Source organism: Symphodus melops (assembly GCF_947650265.1).
Source record: "Symphodus melops genome assembly, chromosome: 6".
Classification (NCBI taxonomy): domain Eukaryota; kingdom Metazoa; phylum Chordata; class Actinopteri; order Labriformes; family Labridae; genus Symphodus; species Symphodus melops.
This window is the reverse complement of record NC_136696.1, coordinates 17,209,920-17,222,343: the sequence shown is the minus strand read 5'-3', so window position 1 is coordinate 17,222,343 and position 12,424 is coordinate 17,209,920. Positions and strand designations below refer to the sequence as shown.

The 12,424-nt window shown below is 38.3% G+C and overlaps 1 protein-coding gene across 1 annotated transcript; it reads left to right on the top strand.

Annotated features, from left to right (window-relative positions):
• The first annotated feature begins 1,160 nt into the window (after window positions 1–1,160).
• Window positions 1,161–8,719, top strand: malt3 (MALT paracaspase 3). Its single transcript, XM_079345720.1, has 15 exons — window positions 1,161–1,283; window positions 1,558–1,628; window positions 1,774–1,898; window positions 2,058–2,196; window positions 2,345–2,520; window positions 2,750–2,846; window positions 3,328–3,363; window positions 3,490–3,693; window positions 4,412–4,589; window positions 4,777–4,851; window positions 5,062–5,189; window positions 6,374–6,523; window positions 7,150–7,304; window positions 7,884–8,000; window positions 8,121–8,719. The coding sequence occupies exons 2-15, from the start codon at window positions 1,619–1,621 to the stop codon at window positions 8,451–8,453; spliced, it is 1,923 nt and encodes a 640-aa protein (XP_079201846.1). The 5' UTR covers window positions 1,161–1,283; window positions 1,558–1,618; the 3' UTR covers window positions 8,454–8,719.
• The last annotated feature ends 3,705 nt before the right edge of the window (window positions 8,720–12,424 follow it).

Here is a 12,424-nt window from a genome sequence, read left to right as displayed (position 1 = left end):
GGTTGGATGTGGACTTGCAAAACATGTCAGAGGAATAAGGTTCTTGATGTAGCCAGTGACAACCAATGGTCTATGTCCTCTGCTTTGCTCAAGAGTTGCTAAAGCCCCCCCCCCCCCCCCCCCCCTGAATTGCAACACATGGTAAACATAAAGGGACACTTGCGTCTCACGTTTCACATCAATTAGACAAAAACAGGCTCAGCTGATAAAACATATACTCTAGAAAAAAGTCATTTAAGATATTGATAAGTTAGCTACATTATCTCTGTTGAGTTATTTCATTATGATATTAACTTTATTTCTGGAAACTTTAATTTATAGATTCGTAGTTAAAATTGTAGTCATGATTTTATCATAACATTGTAATGTAAAAAATATTTTCTGCAATTTACTATTCTATAGACCGAGACTATCTTAAAAAAGGATATTCTTGGCTTTTACTGTGTAACCCCCCCCCCCCCATAAACCCCCCCCCCAAAAAAAACTACAACACGTGACTTTGAATAAAAGGGAAAATAAAGAAAACAAATTTTATTAAACAGCATAGATAAGAAAATATAAATTCCTCCTATAAACTTTTCATTTGGATAATTTAATTAAGTTTATACCAGTATAATACATTATTGAAATCATTTGTAGGACTTTGTTAAATGTTTATAATCCATGTGACAGACAACACAGTAGCACTGCAATGTTTAAATGTGGGACTGATTTCAGTTTCATAAGTCAAGAAAATATATTGTGATTGACCAAAATGATTCTTATCAAATAATAAAATAATTATGCCAATCATTTCCAGTGAACCACAGCAACTGTAGAATAAGTGATATTGTAAGATTACAACTAGCACGGTAGACACACAAACTGTGTTTGTTCAATTTTAAAAGCAAATTGCTTCACTTTGTACAGCAACTAAAAAGGGCCAGATTCCTTATTACCGTAATGCTGATGAAAGTGGCTGCGCATGCATAGATTTCACATGAGTCAAAAAGACTTAACAGTTAAGGGGTTCGCTTTCAGGATGTGTTGTAAATAAACACATTAATTTCAAATTAAATGAAAGTATTATATTTTCAAGTATACCGTCGATGAAAGACTATTAGGGTTATCATAGTGCGTCCATATTACCGGCTGTACGGTAGCCTATGTATACACAACCTCATTCCGGGAAAAGGAAGAGTTACTTCTGTCAATATCACAGAAGTATGCAGCAGATTGTCAGAGTGGAGGACATAGCTGTCTGAGAGCCGTCAGCTGCTCAACTCGTAAAAGGCTGAACGCAGGTATTAAACATTTTTTTTGTGATTAACATTTCGTTAGCTAATCGTGTTCATGTCTAAAAGAGGAAGACCTTTCTTTTTGACGGCACAGTGTTGCTAATGTGGTTTATTTATTTTAAAACTTTACAATAAAGGAGAAATCACGAGTGTATTATGGACTAAACATGTACTTCAACTTCCTATCATTTTATTTCGGTCTTTTTCTTAGTTTGCTTTTGCTCTTAATCTAGCCGGTGATGCGAGGACACACTTTTATTAACTCTGATTTACCATTCAGTCTGACAGAAGAAGAATAAGATGCACTGATTACTGGATCCCTCCCAAATCCATGTCCAATAATGATCAGAGGTATGTAATCTTCACTACAGGAAGCCACGCCGGACTATAGCCTTGGCATGCCTTTTAAACTGTTCTGTTACGAGTAAACAATACTGTTATAGTAGCACCACAGTTTGTTTTCAGATGAGTGAGATTCAGTCCTGATTTGTTTCAGAAATCGTTATTGTGCTGCATCCTGTTTCGGTGTGTGTGCCTGTGAACCACAAGGTGACTCTGAGAGTCCGTGCTGAGGGCACAGGCATCCTCCACTACCAGTGGTTCACTGATGATGAAAAAGAGGTATGTGGAGTTTACTTATGAAATAAATCTATGAATGAAATTAGACAAACGTCAAAGGCCATGGATAAAATCTTGCACTGATCTTAAGCGCTTCATTTTTCTTTCTGCCTAAACGTTTCTCTATAGAGACATAATAGTTGTTGTGTCTTTGTTTTGCAGATTCCTGGTGAAATTAAAGCAGACTTGACCATCACAGCTAAAAAAACTCAGCTCTTTGTGTGCCGAGTTAGTGACAGCTTCTTCAACTGTGTGTTCAGCGACTGGGTAAAAGTGAAGGTGTTGGACATTGCTAAATCAGGTGTGCACTGTGATTCTCATCTGAATTGTTTTTTAGTAGAAAGGTACTTTTATTGTACTGTATGTATGTATTGCACATTTCTCAGTTGTTAATTTGTAGTGTAATGTTATGGGTTTGATTGTACTAGTTTCTCTTCAAACAACATCAGGTTTGCCAGTACACTGGAATGGTGAGCCACACATTGCCATCAACCCGAAACCCCGGACAGTCAGAAAGGGAACAAAGTTCACTCTCCGCTGTTTAGCCTTTGGCATCCCAGCTCCTCAGTATCAGTGGTACAGAAATGGACAACCACTCCTGGACAAAACCAGCGACACAGTGCAGGTGAGGAAAGATAAAAATCAAGCGTTTTCTTACCTAAGTCCTGACTGTGTTCCTTTTATAAAGTACTTTTTTAACCGTGTTATTTTACCTACTCTGAATGAGCCTTTCTGGACTATGTAATTCATTTGGAAAATGTGGCTTGGGTTGTCCTTACAATATAGTTTTGTTGTGTTAGATCACAGAAAAACAAACAATGGTAATTATTTTTATCCTCTGTGTTTACATGTAGATTGAACATGCAACAGCCGCACATGAAGGATCATACCTGTGCTCTGTATCTAACGTCTTAGCAGAGAGATGGACTGAACCAGTCCAGGTTGAAATTGGTAAGTCAAAACTGAAAGTGCTTTTATCTACTTGATACAAAAACATTTAGAATGAAATCATCTGAATTTACACTTTAGATTAACTTTCTTTTTTCTCTGAAGAAACGACTGACAAGCTGTGTTTTTCACACGCTTTTTTATTCCTCTGATTTAGCATTTAGGTGTTGTTTCCATTGTGCTGGAGGTACTTTCCAATTTCTACATATCAAAAAGGAAGTTGTTAGACTCCAAATAGTACTTGTCCAAGCTCTAGACACAAAACAGGAAAGTGATGTAAAGTGAAACTAGCTCTTGCTGAATGTCTACTGTTTGTACATTAGTCTGTGGTATGTAGGCTACAATACATAGCATTACAAAATGTGTTTAATTTTAAAGTTGTGTTGTTCTGTATAAGTCTGTTCAGCAGAATTGTAGAAGTTGAGATCTTTTTTTAATACAACGAACAACTAATTTAGTGCTTCTCTATTTTCATTTCCCCTAGTGCAAATGGACCAGCTTCCTCCTCCTGCACCCACAGGTACAGAATAATCTTAGTTTAAAAACACTTACTTTAAAAAAATCCTGTTGAGGGGTGAGTTATCATGATTTGAATCAAATTTAGTTTGTGTTTGAAACTGCATTCTGCTCTGATATTACCTTTTAGCCTCTGATAAAGTTGCCCTGCTCATTGGCAACTTAAATTACTACAACCACCCTGGCTTGATGGCCCCTATCATGGATGTACACAAGCTGTCCAACCTGCTGCAGCAGCTTAGCTTCAGAGTGGTTTCACTGCTGGATCTCACCAAGGAGGAGATGCTAGCTGCTATTGACAAGTTCATTCAGCTTCTTGATAGAGGAGTTTATGGTGAGTACAAACTACTTATTCTTTTTTTGTTAGATGAGTTTCATTCCTCAGATGGTTTGATATTTCAGCTGGTCTCTATTAGGAAATGCAAACTTCTGTTGTTGTTTTGTAGCCCTTATCTATTGTTGACCACCTGTCTTTTTCATGAGCTTATGGATTTATAGTGTATTTTTTCATTCGTATGTGTGGCTGACTGGGTTGTAAAGTGTAAACTGTAGTTTATGCTAAGTTTCCAACATTGTATGTAAAGCACTTCTGGACTGGCTGGTGCACTTTTATGTTATATTTGTAGAAAATCAGGCAGTTGACTTTACTTTCACATTTCCACATGTGATCAGTTAAACACAGTTTAGAAAAAACATGTTTGAAAACTGTTTTCACACTTTCCTGAACAACAAAGCCACTTTACATGTCTAACAACAGACTGACACTTAGAGCTGCATTACCTAATGATGAATCAAAAGATGACAGCTGACTCGTCCTGCTGTGTCATTGTGATACTGTCTTTTTCTATTCTCCATGTTTTCCAGCAAGAAAACATGGTATACAGTACTGTATTTAAGTCAGCTATATATTTTTTACTCCCCTTTTTGCCTTTTTTCTCTAATGCTCCAAACATTAAATATTACTATAAGGATCACATAATATGTGCAGTGCTGCATGTATTTCTTAATGTATTGAAGGGGTAACTTTATGTGTATTTTAATATCATTTACAGGCCTTTTCTACTATGCCGGTCATGGGTATGAACGTGCTGGAAGAAATTACCTGGTAGCTGTTGATGCTCCACAACCATACCAACCTAAAAACTGTGTCTGTGTGCAGAGGGTCATGCACAGCATGCAGCAAAGACAGACTGCACTGAATGTTATCCTATTGGACACCTGTAGAAAGTGGTAGGTGCAGTGAATAATCTTTGCTCCGTTTAAAGATGAGTGTCATGTGCATTTGCACATACTTAATCACACAAATGGAAAATATGTTATATTGAATAAGATTACATTTGTGAAACTGTGTAACCTATCAGAATCCTTTAAAAAAAAAATTGTATTCTTCTATAAACGGTATTTTACTTTTTCAAAGGTACAACCAGGATTGCATACCCTCAGCCATCACGCCCTTGGCCCCAAGTGGGAACACTGTTTATGGTTATGCCACGTACGTACTTCCTATATTTTCTACTACCACAATTTACTTCGAACCAATGCCCCTACCAACTTACTGATTAAAAAATGCATGCACTGACTTAGGACTACGTTTTTTGAATAAAGATAATAAATAATGCGGTATAATATAACATACATCAAAAAGGCTGAAAGATGTTTTGCTTCCTCTGTTTGAGTTTTTTCTCTTTACGAACTGTTGCAGGTGTGAAGACGCTGAGGCCTTTGAGGTACAGGACGGGGGGAAAAGTACAGGAATCTTCACAAAATACTTGAACGCGCACATCCTACAGCCTGTGAAAGTCACACATGTCTTGGAGAGGGTGTCTGAGGGTAAGAATTTTCAACATGGCAGTTGCTTTGGCTTCGAAGGATTTACCCAAAATGTTGGTGTTGGTGTGTTGGGTTTGAGTACACCAAATAGGAAGTGGTTGTTTCAACTGAAATGATTTATGGTTATATCTGTGGGGTTCCCCAAAGGGTACTTCACCTTTTGAGATTGTATCCCTTCATTATAGTGACAGTTTTTGCAGAATGAGGGTAAACAGATTTGATGGGAACAGGTTGTTCTCTGGTTTGCAGACAAGTTGTATCACTTTAAGTTAATCGTTTTAGTGTTGTTTATACATGACTTGTAAATCTAGCTGGGACTAAGCCTGGATGGAGCAGTTATCAAATTGTCTTGTCTTAAGAGCCTGTCTGTCTGCTTGATGCAGTGCCTCTCTGGTAGAATCATTTTTCGAGATACCATAAGCATGTGACCTCATTCTCTGGAAATTTACACTGTTGGCGAGAGAACAGCAAGAAACCTGAGAGCTGCAGGGTGCAAGACAGCTGCTCTGCCTTTTGGGCACCCCCTGCCTCTGCTTTCATGGGTTCACACGCAAAATCAGGGTCGGCTGAGATGGTCAAATAAACAATGGTTGTTTGAAATTAAGTTATTTTTTTTATTATTATTAAGTAAAATTCTGCCAAAATGTTCTAAGTAACTTTAAAATCCTCAAGCCCCTACTTTTTTTAATGTCTGCTCATCTTGTTGCTGACTTATTTAGAGATGGAAAAAGACATGTTGATAGTGAGCTGCAGTTTGCTCATTTATTTAAACCACATCGTGTAGACAGCTTGCCCAAGATATCCCTGAAACCAAATCTTCTCTACTGCCATGTATAAATCTATATTCAATTATTTGAACATGTGGCCCTGCTAGTCCTACCTCGTCAACTAGTGTAATGACTTGTTTGTTGCATGAATTGAGTCAGATTGTATTGTTACATTTTTCTGACAACTTTCTTAATTATTTCACCCTGCTATTGCAAAACTGGGGCAGACGTATCATCAAATGAGTGTACATAGAATGGCTGTTTCAGTGGGATTTGTCAGGGTTGTACCTGTCGTATTGGACAGAGTAAAATGTCAAAAAATATCCTGGGAAATTGCATCCAAAGTTTCTGTAGTGCTATATGTCCAGGTATTATAGGGATAACATTTATCACCTGTATTTGTTCTGTCTGCTACAGATCTGGGAAGAGACCCTCTAGTCATAGGCAAGCAGGTGGTGGAGATAAAACACACCCTGAAGGAACCTAGATCTCTTGCAGACCCAGTTCGCACCACCGGCTACACAAGAGACCTCCACCTGAGAGATGCCTGTTGGAGACTAGCAAATGGTGAGTAAGAGAAATTCCCCTCAAATATCCCTCACGTGTTTTTTCCTGTTTGTCTAAATATTAAAGATGGAATACGAAACAAATGTTTTTGCCATTAGGTTAACCACATTTCCACTTCTTGATCTGTTGTCACATTGAGTAAGCAATAAAGATTCTCCTATCCTCCTCCTCACTACTCCCACACTGCAGCATGTGCCAAACCAAGTTGTTTAGAGTGATATTTTCAACACCATTCGAAAAGCGACTCATTGTTTTTTAGGAAATTAAACAGGGAACTGGTGTATTTTCCAAAATGTGATTTTCTGTTTCATGGATGAATGTCATCTTTTATCATCTCAAAACTTCCTCAATTTAACATTTAGCCTCTTTTTACATTTTATGTACTTTTCCATTGTTTAGTCTGAAAATCAGTCACCTTTGCGCCTTAATTTAACAGAAAGGCTGGAAAGTTTTTGGATGGATGGAAAAAATGGATGGCTGGAAACATACTGATGCTGCTGTTGAAAGAGCTCAGATAAAAAAAAATCAGATACTTTATCTTAGTGCTTTAAAACCACAGCACACAGTTTTGGAACTTGTAAGCATTTGTCTTAATTTTTTAAAGTGTGTTTTCCCCCTACTTTCAGAGCTACCAAGGAAGAAGCGGCTAAGGTTCCTTTGTGGGGTAGAAGTGGAAGTGAGCTTCTCAGCTTTGTTCTCAAACGTTTTGGTGGCTTTTGCTACTGTAAAGACTACAGGCGCCAGAACCCAGGACTGCACCATCACTCTGAGCAGCACGCCTGTAAATATTGTTTTCTCAGTCTTACTGTCAAGTTTCATTTCATTCATATAAAAGCCACAAGAGATACTGTATATGCTGTGTCAGTTTAATACATTGAGATTGTTAGCACCTCACTAAAGAAATACTTTACTTTTCCAAGAGTCACTATACTAAAATTAGGATTTAAAAATGTGAGTAGTATCTACATCATAAATTCCATGTTGCTTCATGTAGAGCAGTTTCCTATTATCCAGCAAGAATCTCTCAATGATGTCATGTCACCCTCATGTTTCAAGAGAGGATGTTGTACCCATATATGGACTTCCAGTCTGCTGCAACCACTGACTAAGACAAAGCAGGAAGTACTAATAGCCATCTGCCTCACACGTGCCTATGTGCACTTTCTAAGATATGACAATCCTGCCATCTAGTGGCTAATTTATGAATACATAACTGCAGTGCATTTCTAGCAGTGTGTCAGTGCAAAGCCATTTTTAATATTGGGCAGTTTTTTTTGGAGGGTTGACTGACATGCTATTAAGATAGTTGGTTGAAAATGATGTTGATACTTACAAAGTTGTTTCTGCTCTAAATCCTTAGATAATGGAAGACCTGTTATCCGGCCCTTGCAGGTCAGAGGAGATGGATTCCCTTCTGTTTATGAAATCTGAAAATCCAGACTGTTCTTTGCGACTTTGTGCCCTTCAAAAACTTAAGGTATGTCCTCCATGAAATGTACACGTGTTCCTGTAATTTGTTATTTTTTTTAAGTCTTAACAAAAAAGTCTGTTACAATGAATGTAACAATTTGATTTGTTTCTCACCTGGCTTTGTTAGGAATCACTGGTCATCAAAGTGGATCTACACTATACACGCACTGACAATCAGTTGCGCAAGACAGAAAGTCTAAAGTTGGACATAGGGAAGCCTTTGGTGGCATCGTGTAATATACCCAGGAGGAATCATTCACCAACAAGCAAGAAAAAAGAAGGGGCTTCTGCTCAAAGTATGGGCAACATTTCAAATGGAAAACAGAGCCAGACTCTGGCTGGACCATGTCACCCTTGCACAAGAAAGGCAGAGTGTGCTCCTAAAGTTGCAGGTACAACGAGCAACGAACCTGAAGAAAATGATGAAAATGAACTGCAAGACTGTACTCTTTGCCATTAGACTTGCCTGGTACCCTTATTGTAAATACTGTATAAAAAAAAATGAATGTTTTTGACTTGTATGATAAGGAACTACTCAGTTGGAGATCATGCATCATGTCTTGTGGTCGTTGACAATGAATGAGTGAGTGAGGTTTGTGTTGGTGTTGCTAACCCTCTTCAATTCTTGGCACAACCCCTAGACATAATAACACTTAATTTTGCTGACCACTAAATAAATCATGAATTTTTTTAAAGTTATTAATATAATCAATGGCAAGCTGGCTAGCCTAATTTCGAGAATAAATGAGACATTTGCGCTACTGTACAGTTCATGTATTAAAAAATAGTTCAAGATCAACCCATTTGCAACCTGTTAATCTATTCTATGGCTATAGGCTAGTTACCTAAATGTTGTTGCAATTGTTGAAATAGTAGCTACGTACCGTAGGTTTTAGTTTTGATATAGGCATGACATATAAATGAACAATAAAACTTATGAATTATAATAATCTGATTAATAACTTCGTTCTGGTAAGTAATGCCAGACCTCAGAGAAACAAGACATTAGTAATGTGCTATTGTGTGGTTTTAGTGAATAGTTAACAGTATATTAGCAGAAAAGTAACGCAAAAAATGAAGACACAAAAGTTAGCTGAAGTGTTGTCAAATTGAAATACAGATAACGCTGGTTAGTTAGCTTCTTATCAAAAAATATATGCTAGCTATGCTAACAGTTGACTCAATTTAGCCACATCTGTTGCTATGGGCGGGCCTAGGGGGTCATAAATGGTGTGATTGTGTTTGATGGGAATTTATTCAACGTTAACAGATCCCACCCTCCCCTTGCCTCCCTCCCAGATCACTCTTAACAGTGCAAATGGGCCCCAAACTCCATGTCCATACAAAAAAAGAAACTAGTGGAGGATTGAGGTACTTACCTGCATGCAAAGAGGTAGAGCAGCCATTGATTCCAGTCTGTACCAGTGTTGTGTACAAACTTGGTCTGGTTAAAGTACTACATTAGCCTATCCGTTTAAGGATGATCTGGTGTGATCCTGAGTGTCCTGATCCCAAGAAACTGGTACACCTGTTTCAGCAGAGTAGAAATAAAGTTACTTAATATTTCACAAAGGAATCACATATGAAACAACTTGTACGAAATGAAAGCAACTGATTTTGCCTTTATGGATTTTAATGGAAAGACTTTTGGATACTTGCTAGAATAGTCTGTTAAATCTAGCATATAATGGTTTCCTGTTTTGCATCTCTCTACAGGACCCACTATGTCCATCCCAAGGCGCTAAAATGGGGTGACAATAATGGGTAGTGGTTAAAGTGGAGCTCTTGGGTTGGTTAAGAAGACATTATTTGGCACTGAGGGAAACTTTTACAAAACTGAGCAACATCTCTAAGCAGGCCAGTGGAAATGTTTTTTTTTAATACAAGCCATCGTTTGCGTTTGCCCAGATGACCTAAAGGCAGGCATGGTGTTTCCAACTGCTTGGGCAACCACTAGCTGCAACACTGACTCTTGTAGACCATAGATGATGCAATTTGTAAGATACACTTGTCACATATGATTTCCAACTCGGCTTCCTGCTTCTTTGATTCCTGAAAAAGAGACACAAACTTCCTGTATACCAGCGTTTAAACACTCCCAGGGTCCAACAAGGCCCTAAGCATGGTTCCATTAACTTCAATGCATTTAATTTTAATAGAACAGTCATTTTTAATGCGAGGACAAGTTATAAAGCACATTACTGCAAGGCTAGTTTTTTGTAAAGCACATTTCAACAACAAGGAAAGTGCTTTACGCAACACCAAAAGCAGCATAAAGAAACAAGAAATATTGAAATAGAAAATTGAAGTCACTAAAACAATTCACAATCACAGAGAAGAACCACTTGGACATGTGGGTACATGTATTTAGTATGGCCTTAAAGGGATACTTCACCCATTTACATGAAGCTGTGCATCATTAGAAACATGTTAGTAGTGTTGAATGGTCGTGAATCCAACCCTCATTTTGCCCTGAGACGAGAAAAATGTGTTTTTCTTTGCTTGAAAGTTTTCTTCATGTGATGCAAAAAGCGTCATATTGCATCACATGAAGAAAACTTCCAGGCAAAGAAAAACATATTTGTCTCGTCTCAGGGCAAAATGAGGGTTGGAGAGTCTCTCACAGGCTGCAGATGCTGGAAGATGCTTGTGTTGATTTTGAGTGACAGTTTCTTGATTTGAGGAAAGGAGTGTAAGACACGGTGCCTCTCCAGCTCTCCCGTTTCTGATTTTCCTGCCCTCATGGATGCAAAAAAAGTAATCGTCATCAGACTGGCTGCTGTTTGTTTGGGCATCATCATCATTCAACTCCAAGTCAGTGTGCAGATGATTTTTGATGTAGTCAAAGCCTGTGGAAAGATAAATTGTTTTCAAAAGAATTAGGTGCACACCCTTTACCGTATAACCTGCCCTCGGTGCTTGTAACATATTAGCCTATCTCATACAAATTAATATTTTCCACCTCTAACAGAGGCTTTGCTTGTCAACAGGCAAGGCAACCAACTGCTTGGGGACCCAGGACAGTAAGGCTTCTTTGCCTGGTCACTGCACACAGGAATAGTGTTTTTTATGTTGTCTTTGAGAAATTGCTGCTTTGTGCCTTTTTCCCCCCTAACTTGTTTCCATACCGTACTCTGCTTATAAACCGAGAGTCTTGACATGCAAAACCGGCCCCTGCTAGCTCGCCGTGATCGTATAGTGGTTAGTACTCTGCGTTGTGGCCGCAGCAACCCCGGTTCGAATCCGGGTCACGGCAGAATGTTGTCAGTACATCGGGGATTATTTTTCTGTTACAAGAATAAAACATAGCCTACTGTCATTTGCTTATACGTTATTTTCATTTTTGACTACAACTTGAAGTCCACATCCATGAAGAGATTCCGGAGAGTTTCCCCAGACTTAAGGGAAATTGTATCACCATGTAGTAGTCCTTAATTGATCCTTAATTGTTTCTTTCTATCAGCCCAGAAGTCTGTCGAAAAGTCTATTATTTTTTTTTAAACGGATTTTCACGAACATGTTTTTTTTTTCCCCCACTGAAAAATGCAAACACTTAACTTTTCGTTTGAATAGACCTATATCTACTTGGGGCAGACAACTGTTTCATTCGGCTAAACGTTTTACAGTTGGGATACTGCCCGCTCCCGTTTTGTCTTTTTATTTGTCTGTTTATACGCTCTAGTTCTTTGTGTTCAGTATCAATTTTTAAAAAAGTACTGGCGAAATCTGCATTTGTATTTCTTCAATTGCAGTATTTCTGAATATTTCCAGAGCCTGTGGTAGCCATATCAGGGTATCAGGCCAAATGAGCAAAACTCTATTTCAGAAACTCTCACAGATGTTGCTGTTGCTTCTCCTCCCAGCCAAAACTTGTTTTTTGTACAGCAATCTTGTAATATTCTTGTAGTCAAGTGATTATTATCATGAATCCAATAATTGGGTCACTAATTGTTTCCTGCATAGGTACTGCCCCTCTCCTGTCTGTATGGAGTGCGCACACTGAAGGATCTCACAGCACACTAACACAATAAGTGCTCTGGATGGTATCTAAGCCTCTAGACGTTTCTGATGCAGAAATATGCACCACTTCCAAAATCTAGATTTGATCCAGTGAGATTAAGGTATGTCTTTCAGGGAAACAATACAGTATTTACCCCCCAGTCCAGAGTGACTTCTATTTTAAATGCTCTAACAACGTTTGCCAGCAGGTGGCAGTCGAATACATTCAATATTCACCTGCGATTACACAAGCAGGAGTTAAAGTGAAAAATGCCTCGCTCCCTTTCATTACCTTAATTTTGAAATAACTATTTCAATTTGGAAAAAAAAACAATTGGAGGGATATCACAACTAAGATCAGTGGGTTAAGTTAGTGTGTTATGACTGTGTTGAGTCCACCGTAAGAATGTTTTTTAACCTCATGTCGGCTAC

Coding starts and splice junctions, on each gene's coding strand:
- malt3 (XM_079345720.1), top strand. Junction 1,899..2,057: donor TCACTGATGATGAAAAAGAG/GTATGTGGAGTT, acceptor TTTGTTTTGCAG/ATTCCTGGTGAAATTAAAGC. Junction 2,197..2,344: donor GTTGGACATTGCTAAATCAG/GTGTGCACTGTG, acceptor AAACAACATCAG/GTTTGCCAGTACACTGGAAT.